The sequence below is a fragment of the Notamacropus eugenii genome, chromosome 2, assembly GCF_028372415.1.
Source record: "Notamacropus eugenii isolate mMacEug1 chromosome 2, mMacEug1.pri_v2, whole genome shotgun sequence".
Taxonomy (NCBI): domain Eukaryota; kingdom Metazoa; phylum Chordata; class Mammalia; order Diprotodontia; family Macropodidae; genus Notamacropus; species Notamacropus eugenii.
Genome location: NC_092873.1, coordinates 138,995,854 through 139,013,005, shown reverse-complemented (window position 1 = coordinate 139,013,005; position 17,152 = coordinate 138,995,854). Strand labels below are relative to the sequence as shown.

Below are 17,152 nucleotides of genomic sequence, written 5' to 3'. Positions count from 1 at the left end.
AAATTCCATATTACAAAAAGCTTACTCAGTTTCTTTGGATTTTTGAAAGTTCACGTTATTTTTCCTTGTTGTGTACCTTGCAACCTTTTACAAAGCACACTTAAAAAAAGACTGTAGAGGAGGCTAGAAAACATATATTTTAAATTACAAACTAAATTATTTTATAATACTTGTGTTCATGTATGTGAAATAAAGTATTTGGGAACTATGCTCAGATTGACTTGAGTTATTTACTCCTTCCCTGTAGTTTCAAATTAACTTTGCATTAAAAAGGGGTAGCATGTCAGTTTGCCAATCTTTACAAAGGGAGGCTTTGTTAAAAAGGCAGAAAGTATGTCATTCATAAATCGTGTAGGGCATCCCTTGATATTCAAGTGAAAAAATCCATCAGGTCTTCACTCCTCCTTCTGACATGAATAACAGCAGTATTCTAGTGAGGAATTTTATTATGGGTCCAGCTTCAGTTAAACTATGAAAAAATTATTTGTGAAGTGGATGCTGTCAATGAGATAAACTGAATCAGACAGGGTTCAAATTTAGACTCTGTCACACACAGACTGGGGTGACTCAAAGTAAATCTTTTAATCTTGAACTTCAGTTTCTTCACCTAAAAAGTGTGGAGTGTAGACTAGATCAACTCTAAGGTCTCTTCTGGCTCTAAATAAATGATCCTATGAGCTAGGTACTTAACAAAAGCATTATTTTTTTAAAAAGTGTACCAAAAATTTCTCTATTTTCAAAATCTACTCAATAGAATTATTCTATTACAACCTCCTACACTGTTCATCCTATCTTTGGAACGCCTTCTCCCTAGACAGTCTAACAGTGGCTTGCTCAGCCCTTAGGGAAGGAACAAGTTGTCGCTCACTACAGACCACCTCTGATCCCATGAACCCTTTCCCTGATCCCTCATTTGTGATCTTATCTTCTTTGGTGAAAATTTCACTTTTCCAGCTTCCATCAGGCATTTGCTCCTATCACTATTAACAGTCCTTAGACTTCATGGAGTCTCACAGTACTTCCATGTGTTTTCAGCCGTGCACTCACTCTTCAGTCTGATCTGCTCTGACTTTAGGGCAAACCAAGCTAACAAAAGGGAACAAATGAAACAATATTTATACAATTATGTAGACTTTTTACTGATGCAATAATAGTGGGAACGTCCATCTGCTGGAAGCTTTTCTTCTCTGCTTTGTCTTTTCTGTGCCTTTCCTACTAGTTATGACTTGTGAGAAATTGACAGGGGAGAGCAGGGAGTTCTTAATGGTTTCCTGGAAGCTTTTTTCTCCCATGACAACTAAGAAGAAATCAGGTGGGATGACACTAGAAATAACACTAATTAAAACCAAATAAACCAGGAGAGAATTTGGGAAGACTGACTACACAGTTGCAGCTTTTTAATTTTTGATGAACAATAAGATGAGTTTTACAGTTTGGAATGCTTTGTACAGAAACAAGAAAACTTCTGCTATGCAGGGAAATAGCACCAAAGGGAAACTGAGTGAAGAGCAGGTTTGGTATGCACTTCATTCAACTCTAAGTTAAGTCTCATCTCCCTTCTTTATGCAGGGTTTCCTTTGATTTCAAACAGGGTCCTGGAGATAAAAAAAGAAATGTGGTGGTGGGAAGGGAGGAAATACATGAAAGATTGGGTCCTTATTTCTTTCTTTAGAAGCTTTTCCTTATTTGCATTTAATATTTCCATGTTAAAGTTGCATATGGTCAGATCCTGAGTCCATACTGGCTGCTCTGCAGGGCAGTAACCAGAGTTTTAGGGAGATGGAGTAGACTTGAGAGTGTTTATGAGTTGAATCTTGTCAACCCTGAAAAACTATTTTGGACCAAACCATCATTTGTGACAAAGTCACTTCAGTTCCTTCATGAAATAAATAGGAATAGTTAAATATGGATGGTAAATTCTGCTCATATGAAAAATGACTTTTGAAATTTCCAGATATCAAGGCTAATAGAAATATATATATATCTAAAACATTGTTAATATAATATTAGTTGTTACTATTAATAATTGAGTTTAGATGAACAGTATTTAATATTGGTCAATTTAAGGCTCAACTATATCGATTAAGAATTTTATTAGCAGTACACATCTCTAGTACTAGTGGTTCATCACTAGCCTGTAAAACACTGTTATGGTCTTAAAACATCATCATTAACGAACTCTGCGTGGCTTCTTCTGTCTTCAGAAAGATTAAGTGAATAAGAAGCTTGAGAGGTAGAAACTGGTAGAGAAAACTTACCTCGGGGGCCAGGATCTCCTGGTGGGCCTGGTAACCCATCTTTGCCTGGAGGCCCTGGCTTTCCATGACCTTGGGCAGAGAGCATCGCAGCAGGTAGCTTCATTTGGGAGAGGAATACAGCCATCCTCTCTTTATTAATGAAAGTCCAGAAAAAAAGAAATACATAAGAAGACAGTGTGAATATCAACCACCTAAACCCAAGCTTCCTGTTTGTTCTGCCTCCTTAACAAGCAGGGGATTCTTAACCAGGTTTTTACAACTAGTTTTTTTTTTTTTAATTGTTGGAAAACTATATTTCAATATAATTAGTTTCCTTTGCAGTTCTACATATTTTATTTTACGCATTTAAAGATATCATTCTAAGAAGAGGTGCATAGGCTTCACCAGATCATGACAGGATTCTATGACACCCAAAAAGTGAACAACTCCTGGACTCTATACAATCCAAATGAACAATTTCCAGGTAATTACTTGGAAATTTTAGACTCCTAGACCTTGTCTTGTATGGAAAAGTCGCTTTGGAATCTTTGCCTCAAATTTAGAGGTTAGCTGTCTGCTTCTATCAGATTTGATGAATGGTTTTCCCCTGAGCTGAGTCTATATCACATTCTGGTGACAATTTTTGGACTGACTTGGACTTGCTGAACTATATTTAGGCATATCACTTCAGTTTCACATTTTAAAAATAGTCTTAAAAATACTTTCCTTCCCTTAGCTATTCCACAGAAATGTTTTAAATGTATACGGGACCTGAGTTCTCTGTTTTATTAATACAGATGAAATTATTTTAAGAATAAAAATCTGGGCTATATTTACCATAATTCCATGATGTAATGCTCTGCTAGGTCAAATATATGCATATATACATATATATACTTATACATATTAGCAATTACTCTGTTCCCTGAAGGACACTTTCATAAGTTATAAAGGACAGGGGGTGCCAATATTATTGAAATTGTTTTAGATCTTCTTTGGTAGAATGTTTGCTTTCTTCCTTCCTCCCTCCCCTCAAAGACATCAACTCACCAAGTAACAAAAATAATCACTGGTATGACTTATGTAATATGTAAAGGATCTGTTGGTTTTTGTCCCTTTATCAATGCGGATATTAAATCATTATGACTTAGAAAAAATCTTAGGGAATCTCCATGATTTGCTTATGGTCATAAGGCTGGTAAGTGTCAGAGGCACTGTTTGAGCCAGGTGGTCCTGACTCCAGGTCAGGCCGTTGGGTGGAGAGAGTCTGTGGGATTGATGATGAGGACCTGGATTTCAAAGAAGGAGCTAATATTCAGCAACCTGTCCTGAAGACTACCTTTGTATGTCAGAGTTTGAATCCTGCTTCAGACACTTAAGAGTTTGATATTGGACAAATCACTTCAGCTTTCTGGGTCTTGGTTTCCTCATCTGTAAAAATGGGGATAACAGCACCAACGCACAGGGTTGTTGTGAAGATAAAATAAGTTAAATATGTAAAGTGTTTTGCATATATTAAAGGGTTATATAGACGTTAGCAATTGTTATTATTATTCACTATGCAATGCTTCTGGGCACCTTTTATCATGTACTAACCAAATTCCTAACAGGGAATTTGTGACCATTTGTCACCATCTTTTATATTTTTCTGTGTACCAAAGGGAAATGTTGGAAATAAGAATGTATAAATTGAGAGAAATTAATATGTTAACTAAAATGCTTCTTGTCAGGGAGCTGGGTTTGGATCTTGATTCTGCTTGTTAGTGCCTGTGTGAGTGTGGGCAAGTCACTTTATCCCTCTGGGTCTCAGTTTCCCCATCAGTAAAATGAAAGAGTGGAACGAGATGATCTCTGAAATCTCTTCTTTAATGTGATCATCCTTTCTTGAAGAAGGAGGTAGAAAACTTTAAGATATTGTTACCATTTTATTCAGGGACTTTCGTTTATGGAATTGGTGATGAAGATCTGAATTCCAAAGAATGAGCCAAATATTTGGCAACCTATACATAGAAGACTCCATTTGTACATCAGGACTAATTTCAAAAACAAACAGCCAACTTAGTTTATGAGACATTTCCAGGAAACATTTTATAGTCTTTATGGAGTCAGCATTGTGGAGTGAGAAGAGCTTTGGACTTGTAGTCCAGAGAGTCCTGGGTTTGAATCCTACCCATGACATTTAGTAGCTGTTTAATCATGCGCAAGTTATCTAAACTTTCTTGAGCCACAGTTTCCTCATCTCTAAAATGGGGATCTGTAGGATGTATCTAAGAATTTTTGTGAGCAACAAATGAGATAAGTGCTTTATAAACTTTAAATACGTAGATTTCACTTAATCTTAGAATTTGAGAGTTGGAAGGGATGTCAGTTGCCATAAAGTTAAACACTCACATGAAAGAACCTTCTCTAGAACATATCCTACAAATGGTTGTCCAGTATCTGCTCAAAGACTTCCAAGGAGAGGGAACTCTATGACCTCTCTAGGGATCCCATTCCACTTTTGGACAGCTTCAAGTGTTAGGAAGCCTGAATTTGCCTCTCTGTAACTTCAACCCATTACTCTTGTTTCTGCTTTCGTGGGGAACAAATAGTACCAGTTTTATTCCTTTTCCACATCCCCTTCAAACACTTGAACACAGGTATCATGTTTCTCCTTAATCTTCTTTTCCCTAGACTAAATATGCTCAGCTCTTTCAACAAATCCACGTATGCCTTAAACTCAAGGCTTTTTACCAACCTGGTTGTCCTCCTTTGAATATGTTCTAGTTTTTCAATGTCCTCCTTAAACCAAGATGTCAAGAACTTAATATAATACTCCAGAGGGGGTCTGATAAGGGCAGAATACAGTGAAAATAATCCTTCTCTATTCCTGCAAACTATTCTACTCTTAATTAGTCCGAGATCTCATTAGCTTTTCTGACTGTCAAATGCCACTTTTGACTCATATTCAGCTTGCAGTCCATTAAAACCCCTAGATCCTTTTTAGAACAGTTGCAGTCCATCCATGCCTCCTCATCTTTATTATATCTGTGCAGCTGGCTTTTTTTTATGCAGGTGTAAGATTGTACATTTATCTCTACTGAATTTCATCTTAGTAAACTCAGCCCCATGCTGACCCGTCTTCTAGTTTGTCAAGACCCTTTGTGATCTTGACTGGATCATCCAGTGTTTTAGCTATTGTCCCAGCCTGGCATCATTTGCACATTTGATGATCATGCCATATATGCTTTTACACAAGTAAATCATTGATAACAATGTTAAATAGCACATAGCTAAATATGGATTACTGGGGGTACTTTGTGGCAGATGTCTTGTCAGGTTGATAACTAGGTAATTAATGATTACTCCTTGAGTCTGGCTACTCATCCAATTCTGAATCTGATTGTATTACTGTCTAACTTACATTTCTCCATATTTTTTACAAAATTCGTATAATGTATTTTATCAAAAAGTTTGTTAAAATCTAGATAAACTATATCCATAGCATCCCCCTTATTTATTGTTTTAGTAAACTTTTCAAAAAACAAAAATGAGGTTAGTCTGGCATGATTTTATCTTAATGAAGTCATGCTGACTATACTTACCACTTCCTTATTAAATATTTGCCAATCTCTTTAATGATCATTCTGGAATTTTCTCAGAATCAGTGACTTACAATTTAAAATGCTATTATCTACCCTTTTTGGACAATCATGACAGTATTTGTCCTCCAATTTTGCCACAGGCAGCTAGGTGGTGTAGTGACTAGAGCATTGGGCTTGGAATCAGAAAGATTCCTCTTCCTGAGTTCAAATCCTGCCTCAGACACTAGTTGTGTGATCCTGGGTAAGTCTCTTTCTCATCTATAAGATGAACTGGTGAAGGAAATGGTAAACTACTCTGGTATGATTGCTAAAAAACCCCAAATGGTGTCATGAAGAGTAGGACACAGCTGAAATGACTTAAGAACAACACACATTTTGCCGTAATCTGTTTCCCACAGTCTTATAGATATCACTGACAATAGCTCAGCAATCACATCTGTCAGTTATTTTATGACCAAAATATGTAGTTCTTCTGGAACAAGTGACTTGGATTTATCAAGGACAGCTAAGTGCTCTTTTTCTAGGTTCTTATTTATTGTGGGTGTCAACTCCCTGTTAGGGATTTTTTTTTCTGTCATTTCTAGTATAACAATAACTCTCTTTTGCAGAAAAAAAATAGAAACAAAATTTAAAAAAGGCTCTGTCTTCTCTTCTCTCTATTGTCATCATTCATCCACCCTAAGCAAAGATTCTATTCATGTTTTGATTCTCCCTTTTCTCCCAATTTGTCTAACCAAGCCCTTTTCCTTGTCCTTAGCTTTCTTCATCAGGCTCACCAGCTCATTCTGAGCTTTAGCATTACTGACATTTTTAGAGGGCAGAGCTACACTCCTATGATCATCTTCTGTTATCTGGCCTTGCTTCTGTCTTCTGTACATTGCTTTTTAAAATCTAACAGCATCAAGCAATTCAAGGAATGTGATGCCTCTGGAGAAAAAAGGCATAAACAGCAAGAAAATGCAAAAATTAAAATTTAACTAATAGTTTTGACTTTAAGTGAATGTCTATAAACAATAAAGTATTATTGGACAAGCAACAGTCTTGTTCAAGTCTATGAATTAAGGACTGTTAAACTTCCTATATTAGGAGTTATACTGTCTTATAGGAGTCATGACTGTACAAAGTAGATAGAGTCTAATATGGAGAAACCCAAACAGCAGATAAGTCCTACCATTCATACTTTTATAAATGTTATTGTGGAGCTTCTTGTGATAGTTTTAATTCCCAGATGACATATAGACTAGGATTCAATTTGAGATATCATTCATACATATTGCTTCTTAGAAGACATATGCCATGATGTAATTTGCCAATGCAGACTTCTTAAAAATAACAATTCCATTAATTTTTATTACAAAAATATGGAATATCTTTGAACTACATGGGCTTAATTTAGGTAGAATAGATATTAAAATGACTCTTACATGTTATTAATTCATATAGGAATTATAGGTACCTTCAAGATCATCTGACTTGACCCCTTCATTTTATAATTGCTCTTTTGTAGATGAGAGGCATTTAAGCCTGTTTAAGTAAGACTGTCTTCTAAGCCTACTGCTGCACCTCACTATAAGTAAAACAAATAGAGCCAGATATCAGTTTACAAAAATGATAAATTGGGAGGGAGTGATTATTCACTTTATAAATATATGCTTGATTTACGAAAGAACTGATAAGAAGACTTTCTTAGTCTAAATATTATTTAAATAGTCTATTTAAATATTATTATTATTTTTTAAAAAGTCAATTTCCAAACACCTTTTCAAGAACACATCTGGAAAATAGGGTGAGGTACATTTCTAGTTCCAATATTACATATATTCTAGCATAATAAAAAAATTAAACAAAAACAAAATCTCATCGGGCTTGGTATAGTCATGTTCAAGGAAAATTTTCCCATGGATATAAATGGGTGGTATGTGTAAGCATTCATTGATCACTGAAGAAAGCTTTCTACTTTGCTTGCCCCTCCCCCATGTATCTTCATCTCTTCTCCCTTTCCTTACTTTTCAACTTCCTTATATTTATGATCTTTCCTCATTAGAATGTAAGCTCCTATCTTTCTGTTTGTATTTGTATCCTTATCATTTAGTACAGTGCCTGGCACACAATAAGAGCTTAATAAATGCTCCTTGAGTTGACTTGATTTGACAAATGTTTATTAAAAAAAATATTATATATTATATAATATGTTATATAATATATATAATTTATTTATATTTATTATATATAAAATGTGATGTATTGTATATACATAATTCCTATATATAATTAATATATATTATTTAAAAAATTTATTAGGCACTTGCTATATTCCAGTTACCATGCTAAATGCTGTTAGAGATACAAAAACAAAAATTGACATTTAAATAGAGGAAAGAATAAGAACAGATAGATAGATAGATAGAAAGGTTTAGTCAAAACATGTACAAACCAAATACAAGGTAACGTTGGAAAGCAAGGTGGGAGTAGGAGGGAGAGGCTTCCTGAACTCAGTGGTGCTTGAGCTGAGTCTTTAAAGGAGGCATAGTAGAGTAGGAGAGCTTGTGGGAAGCAGAGCAAGTAGACCAGTATGATGGATTTTTGTTATTTTGCTCACATATATCAAATAATTGTATAGTATAGTTTTATTTCTATTACTAGATTATAGATTGGGCATTATTTTTTTTCACTTCTGTTGAAATTTTGTTATATTGGCAAATAGCACTCCATATACTCAAATGGATAAAGGATACTATTGATTTGAAGGCTCCATCCAATAATGCTGATCACAACTCAGCCTTCCCTGACTGCCAGTCCTGTGCCATTCATAGCAATGAACTCCTACAATTTGCTGTAGGGGAAGAATTTCCAAAGTAGCAGGCACTTTCCTCACTTTCTTCTGACATTAGTAAGATAGCAGTGGTATCCATAGGTTATGCTTTGGCCATGACAACCCATTACATTAGCAATAATAAAAAAGTCCATTTTTTATTCTAAGTTTCTATTGTCTGATTGGCAAATCATTCCTAGTTTTACCCAGAAAAGCAATTACCCATTGCAATGCCATTTAACTTAATTACAGGCACATCTGTTTCAAACACTTTCAACTTACAAGCAAAAGTATTCAGAACTCACTTTCCCCCCTCTCATATGTGGGTTGAATTGGCTTAAATTAAAAAACAGTGGGTTTTGGGTAATTTATAATTTTTAAACAAAACAGGAAAAAAGTCTTTTAAATAATTACATAGAGCTCTACATTACTCACCTTTAAAATATACACCAAAATAGTTACTTAGCAGAAGGCTAATGATTTCTTATGAACCCTGTCCAAGGGCTAGATAATTTAAAATAATATGTTTTGTATGCTCTAAATGAAATGTGAACGTCTGTGCTCTTAATTGCCTTCCTCTGTTTTTGGGAGATCTTTTGTCAATTAAACAGTTTTTGGCCGTGCTTTCTAATGGACCAGGAAATTAAATAGTTCTAATGGAAGCCTACTGACAGCTAATACCCACATTTTGCCTGTTAAGGCAAATCCATTACCGTCACTTTAAAAAATGAACCCAGTGGTTTGGCTTCCTTGGAGAATGGGGGCACTAAGGCAACAATGATGAAGAAGGTAATATATTAGATCACAGAGTTTTAAAGGACAACCAGGGGTCATCCATTCTAGGTCATTCTCTAACTCAGTTCAAGACTTTTATTTTTTAGTGCAATTAAACAAATGAACAACAACAAAATAACAAAAAACTTCTAGGAACAGCGATTCCATAATCTTCCCTGGTTGCCCATGCTTGTGTTTAATTACCCTTTTCTCTTGCTATAATGAACCTATTTTCTCTTGTTCCACCTTCTGTAGAGAGGGAGAACAGTGGATCAGCATTCCCTTTGTGAAATTTTTCATTCAATTCTTCAAAGCACTTTTTAGCTTCTAGATTAGATATTTTCTCACAGGACAATTCAATCAGATTAAATCTCAAAAATATTTTTTAAGCCTATGTTATATGCCAGGCTTCTGTCCTTGGTTTTGGCAAGGCAGAAAAAATATTTTTTTTTAAAGGATGCAATGTCTTCCCTTGAGGCACTTCCAATCTACTAGGGGTGGTAGGTTACCACATTTATACAAATAAATATGACCAGCAGATGGCACTATCTGGCAACGTTTAAAGATGTAGGTGGAAAGAAGTTTAGGAATTTAGGCCATTTTTTTTTTTTGGGTTAACACCACTACTTTCTTTTTCTGGAGGTTGAATACCTCACTGAGATGCATGCAGGGCCATGCTTGTAAGTGTTTAACAACCAGCTCTCCAAAAACAATATGATATGACACTTACAAAAAAAATCTGTACTATTCATATTTTCTCCATTATTTTCTTAAGTTTAAGCAATCAACAAAAGTATAAATCAAGCCCTAATTTATAGAATTTTTCAATTTCTGAAACATAAATCCTCACACTGAAAATATAACAATGGGCTCCCTCAAGCTGAGTTGACCCCAGCACACCCCTAGATGTGTGGTACTCTCTGACAACTGAATTCTGCTTACTCATACCTCTACAGCTTAGGAGAAAAGGAGAATGAATCACATGGTTCATGTCTCTCTGATATTTAAGAGCTTATAAAATGAGTTATAAAACCAAATCCAGAAGATTCCCTCTTACTTGGCTCAGCCAAATATTAGCAGAAACCCTAACACTGAAATTGAGGTTTAAGCTTCTGCACAGTTTTGTGCTGAACAATCTTGTCACCGGCTTCATCCATTATAATTGTTCCTCTTCTCCCCATATAATTAGCAGATGTTAAGTCTCAAAGAGTTTGCCACTGGCAATAGTTTTCTTCTTCTTTTTAATCAAGGGTAAACTAGTTTTTTAAAAACTTTAAATAAGTTAGTGTGTAAACAATTAGAACTAACAGGGGGTGGAGCCAAGATGGGACTTCTTGAGTCGGGACCTTGAACTTTCTCCCCAAACTCTTCCAAATAACAGTAAAAATGACTGAACACATTCTAGAGCTGAAGAACCCACAAAGTGATGGAGTGAAACAAATCTCTAGCCCAAGTCAGCCTGGCAGGTTGACAGGAAGCAACTATGGCACCAGGCTGAGGGTAGAGTGGAGGGTAGCCCAGGGTGGGCCATGCCAGCAGAAGCAAGGTTGGAGCAGGCCTCACGGGACTGAGTCACTGGCCGCTGTGACAGTTTTCAAACTTCTCAACCCGTAAACACCAAAGACAGCATAGAGAGTCAGTGGGAAAACTATGGGATGTGGTTTGGCCAGGGTCTGGCTCCAACCCAGGCAGTGGCAGCTGATGCTCTTGGAACTCTGAGCCCACAGATGGTAGGGAAGAATGTGGCTGATACAAAACCTCTGACGCCTGGGAGAGTACACCCACTCTAACACCCATCTCCAACCCCCACTGGAAGCAGAGTCCTACCTTGATAAAGAGGTCTGTATCCGGCTGGGAACATGAACAAATAGCATGAAAAAAGCTTAGACTACAGAATTTTATTTTGGTGACAAAGAAGATGACAACATAAAACCAGAAGAAGACAACAAAGTCATAGCACCTATATCAAAGGAATTCAAGAAAAATATGAATTGGTCTCAGGCCATGGAAGAGCTCAGAAAGGATTTTGAAAACCAAGTAAGAGAAGTAGAGGAAAAATTGGGAAGAGAAATGAGAATGATGCAAGAAAATCATGAAAAACAAGTCAACAGTTTGCTAAAGGAAGCCCAAAAATGCTGAAGAAAATAACACCTTTAAAAATGGACTAACCCAAATGGCAAAAGAGGTCTAAAAAGCTAATGAGGAGAAGAATGCCTTAAAAAGCAGGATTGGTCAAATGGAAAATGAGGTCCAAAAGCTCACTGAAGAAAATAGTTCCTTCAAAATTAGAATGGATCAAATGGAAGTTTTTGACTTTATGAGAAATCAAGAAATTATAAAACAGAACCAAAAGGATAACAAAATAGAAGACAATGTGAAATATCTCATTGGAAACACCACTGACCTGGAAAATATATCCAGGAGAGATAATTTAAAAACTATTGGACTACCTGAAAGCCATTATCAAAAAAAGACCTTAGACATCATCTTTCAAGAAATTATCAAGGAAAACTGCCCTTATAGTCTAGAACCAGAAGGTAAAATAGAAATGGAAAAAATTCACCAATTGACTAGTTAAAGAGATCCCAAAGGAAATCTCCTAGGAATTTCAGAGTTCACAGGTCACAGAGAAAGTATTGCAAGCAGCCAGAAACAATTCAAGTATTGTGGAAATACAATCAGGGTAACACAAGATTTAGCAGCTTCTATATTAAGGAATTGTATGACTTGGAATAAGGTATTCTGTAGGTCAGAGGAGCTAGGATTAAAACCAAGAATTACCCAGCAAAACTGAGTATAATATTTCTGGGGAAAAATGGAATTTCAATGAAATAGAGGAATTTTAAGCATTCTTGCTGAAAAGATCTGAGCTGAGTAGAAAATTTGACTTTCAGATACAAGAACCAAGAGAGGCATGAGAAGGTAAACAGGAAAGAGAAATGATAAGAGACTTATTAAAGAACTGTTTACATTCCTATGTTGGATATTTGTAACTCATAAGACCTTGCTTAGTACTAGGGTAGTTGGAGGAAATATAGATAGACAGATAGACCAACAAACAGATAGATAGAGGGCACAGGATGAGTTGAATATGAAAGGATAATATCTAAAAAATAAAATTAATGGTTGAGATAAGAATATATTGGGAGGAGAAAGGGAGAGATAGAATGGGGTAAATTATTTCACATAAAAGAGGCATGAGAAAAGTTTTACAGTGGAGGGGAAGAGTAGGGAGCTGAGAGGGAAATGAGTGAATCTTACTCTCATCAGATTTGGCTTAAGGAGGGAATAACATACACACTCAATTGGGTATCTTAACCTACAGGAAAGTAAGGGGGAAGGGAGATGATAGAAGGGAGGGCAGATTGGGGAAGGGAGTAGTCAGAAGCAAACACTTCTGAAAAGAGACAAGGTCAAAGTTGAAAATAGAGTAAGTGGGGGCAGGATAGGATGGAGGGAAAATATAGTTAGTCTTTTACAACATGACCATTATGGAAGTGTTCTGCATAACTACACACATATAACCTATATAAAATGGTTTGCCTTCTCAGTGAGGGTGAGTGGAGAGGGAAGAAGGAAGAGAATTTGGAACTCAAAGTTTTAAAAACAAATGTTAAAAATTGTTTATACATGCAACTGGGAAATAAGATATATAGGCAATGGGGTATAGAAATCTATATGACCCTACAAGAAAGTAAGGGGGAAAGAAATAAAGAAAGGGTGATAAAAGGGAGGGCAGATTGGGGGAAAGGGCAATCAGAATGCATGCCATATTGGGGTGGGGGTAAGGAGAGAGATGGGAAGAAAATCTGGAACTCAATATCTTGTGGAAATGAATGCTGAAAAGTAAAAATAAATTAAAGAACAAATAAAAAACTAACAGATATGCTTTTAACATACACTTAACCAACTGGGGTGAGCATAGTAAAGGGCAATCGATTACACCTCTTATATCAGTCCTTTTGAGAGGAAAGTCCAATAAGGAGCAGCTACACCTGTACTTGCAGCATCAAGCTTCCCTATTGTCTGTGACAGACAAGCAAAGGCTGTATTTGTCGATTGTCTATTCCACATTCTCATTCAAATTACACAGCTTCCAACCTAGCACTCTCTTGCTGTGAATCTGTGAAGTCCTCCCAGGATGGGTGCTTTCTGTATAGGACTGCAATTCTTAGAATCTACAGTTAGGTTTCAGATTCTTACCCTGAAGAGGGAAATAAACCTAAATATCTAGTTACATGAATATAATACAAATCAGAATGCAATGGAGGAAAGGAGAACACTAATTAAAGTTCTCTAGGGGTACATGATGAGAAGAAAATACTTTTAGCTGTGGTGGGGAGTACAGAGCAGTGTTTTTTGCAACCTTATTGGAGGTTGTGATAAATGAGCTGGGCCTTCGAGGAAGAGAAAGATTTCCACAGGTAAAGAGAGACATCTTTCTTTCCTCAAATTTCTCATAACACTCTTCCTGGCTTTCCTTTGTCAGTATCACATTCCACTTTCCTGCATCATACTGGAGTGCCTGTCATCTCCCCCATTAAACTGCAAGTTTACACTGAGCAGGGAAATGAGAATTGCTCCTGCAAATCCTCTTGAAACATTGTATCTAAGTTTGGCACACCGTCAGAGAGAATAGGAAATTGATCAGGCCCCAGCTTAGATTAAAGAAAGTATGCCTCCATCCAGAATGATGACCCCAAAACTGCAAATTAGAAAACAGCAAACAACAGTGAATGGGGCTATCATGGTGGGTTCATGAACTCCAGAAGCATGGTTGACCCTGTATCTACCCTTCTAGTAATTTTCTTGTTTCTTTTTGGCTTTTTGTCTGTTTACCTTGTTTGTCACATTTGTTTTCTGCAGGCTTAATACCCTCCACCTCCAGATGCCTGATTGCTTAAGCTGATATCATCCCCTGCCCATGACTGTGATGTGTCACCCCTGGACCTGGTGTTGATTAAGCCATAGATGCCAGCTAGAGAAGTGACCCCTCAAATGGGACTTCTTGGGGCAGGGACAGCTCTATGTCCAATCTCAGCAGGAAGTAGCTATGGAAGAAGAGATCTTCACATTTTACCACAAGATTTTGAGTCCCATTCATTCGAAAGGGGAATGATGGGGTGCTTGTGCTCAAGCCCCACTCTAAGATATTGTTTTATGTATTTATTTTGTGTGATCCATGTTATATTATTATAAAGTTCTGTTGATACCAGTTGCCCCACTGACCTATGTAATGAATGTGAAAGATCTTGGGGCCACATGTAATGGTAATTTAAATGGGAAGATCTTTCCCATTCATTGATAGGCCCATGTGGCCTCCCTGGGTCACATGGAAGTCTGAGTCACATGGGGTCTAGAGTTTGCTGAATGGGTGGACCAGGAAGGGTGGAACAAGAAGAGGTGGAGCCAGCAAAGAGTTGAGGGGAAATTAATGAGAAAGTAGTCAGAACTGAAGGACACAGGCAAGCCTGCAGCTGGTTCTAAGTGAGAGAAGGGCATTTTGTTTAAGGGATCCTGTTTGTGATTGTTTAAGGGAGCTGATGTGTGGAAAGCTTAACAGAGGGAAGGCTTGGGGTTGCTGTTGCCCTTTATATTGTTATTATGTATAGATTGTCTCTGTTATTATGATGGATTTGAATTTCTGGTATGTGAATAAATGTTTTGGTTCTGTCTTCCATGTATTGAATCTGTTGTATTTTGTGATTCAGAATTGTACTGGAATATTCATGGCCACCGTAGGTGCTGTAGATATCACATTGGTGCTACATAGGATCAGAAGAATTATATCCTAACGTAATATAAGAAGTTGCGGATGTCAATGCAGAAACATTGTTAGTCATCTTGGGGAAATAAAGTAGACTCAGAGAGATGCCAGAAGAATAGATACTGAAAAATATTTTCATGAGAGAGAGAAAGGAAAAGAAAGAGAAAGAGAGAGAAAGAGGAAGAGAAAGCAAATATTTAAATCTGGAAATTATTGAGTAATGAATTTGACTTCCTGGTAAAATTCTAGAACAATGGTGTTAAACTCAAACAGAAATGGGGCCAATAAATTCTCCATTAAGATCCCTAGGGGCCAAATTGACTTAGAAAACCACATATTAACATTATCTATGTTCTATTATATTTTTGTATTTTGTTAAATATTTCTCAATTGTATTTCACCCTGGTCCCTGTGGCACTCTGGAGTGTTGTGGGAAGCATTGTCATATGCTTCACATTTCTGTTCTAGAATGAATTACTATACCAACAAACCTCCCGTCAGCACATAAGTACAATACTAAAGATATTCATGATAGTCTTGTGGACAGAGAATTGTGAAAATAGCATTATGTGAGCTAATAATACTGTAAAAAAGAACAGATAGGTGAATTAATAATTGGTTGTACTACAATCTGCCAAAAGACTGATGGGTTGATGTCAGCCTGGTGAAGAGGTATTTGATGGCATGCTGTAGTGCTCTTTAATAGTTCCATTTGCAACATACTTTACATATTTAGTGTTGGATCTGAAGTAAGGGAGACCTGAGTTAAAATCTTTTCCTATGTGATGCTTGTAAGTCACTTAACTTCCATGTGACCCTTGTAAGTCACTTAACCTTTTTCTACCTAAAGTTTCATCATTTGAAAAATTTGTACACACTGAATATTGCTCAGGTAGTATATAAGGAAAACTAGGATAGGAATGGTAGCAAGCCTAGATAAATTAAGGATGTGCAAAACATTTAGGGTGATATGATAGCTGTTGTCAAACATTTGAAGAGATTGTCACATAAAAGAAAGAATGAAATTTGTTTTACTCCAGAGGGCTGAAACATTTTTAGTGGACTCACATATGGAGGTAGATCCTTGCTTTATGAAAAGAAGAACTTTCTAACAATTAGGGCTGTATGAAAATAGAGCTGGCCACTTTGTGAGGAAGTAAATTTCCCACCACTGAAAGTATTCAGGCAGAGCCTCTGCCTGAATACTTATCTGCAGTATTATAGAGGGGATTTCTATAATATTTGGACTAGATGACCTAGCATAATAGGATTTTAGATTTTGAAGAGACCTTAAATATCATCCAGATTTTTTTAGATGAGGAAGCTATGACCCAGACATCCAAAGTAACTTGCCACACTAGAAGGACCAGGTAAATCAACTGATACACAAATTTGCTTGGTCTTTCAAGATATTCTTAAATTCCAGTTCTTTCAAAGTTAAATATGTCACAGAGAGGGTAAATGGCAGGCCTGAGATCAAATTCAGGTTTTCTGATTCAGATTGAGCTCTTTTCCCACTACAATCATGCTCAGATCCCATCCAGAATTAGGTTATTCCATGAAATACTTTTAGAAACACAGACACTGAAAATCATATCCCAACCTTCAAAAATCCTCAGGACCTCTTGATTTATGTATTTTTTTATTTCTTCAAATGAAACTGCATCAGCCTGAAGAAAAAAAAATGAATGGATTGTTATAACACAGCATCTCACAAATTAGGAAGGAATAAAAAAAAAAGTTGGGCTTGTAACTATATCTCTGAAACTACTGAACAGATAAGTTTAATCAAAGGCTAATGCTCTTGAAGGTGGATTATACAAAGCTGTAAATATCTTTTGTTGTTGATCAAATGCTGAAAAGAAACTGAGGTGCTTAATTAACTTAAAAACTTATTCTGGGCTTTGTGGATATATTAGCCATAAGGGTCTTACTTTTTTTTTTTTTTTTTTTTTTACTATATATGGACAAGTGCTTC

The 17,152-nt window shown here is 36.4% G+C and overlaps 1 protein-coding gene across 1 annotated transcript in view; it reads right to left on the bottom strand.

Annotated features, from left to right (window-relative positions):
- Positions 1 to 17,152, bottom strand: part of COL19A1 (collagen type XIX alpha 1 chain) — a 408,633-nt gene that overhangs the window by 7,674 nt on the left and 383,807 nt on the right. Inside the window, exons 49-50 of the mRNA XM_072642569.1 lie at positions 16,778 to 16,844; positions 2,259 to 2,387 (exon numbers count right to left, since the gene is read on the bottom strand). Coding sequence (XP_072498670.1) covers positions 2,259 to 2,387; positions 16,778 to 16,844 — 196 coding nt within the window. The remainder of the gene's footprint in view (positions 1 to 2,258; positions 2,388 to 16,777; positions 16,845 to 17,152) is intronic.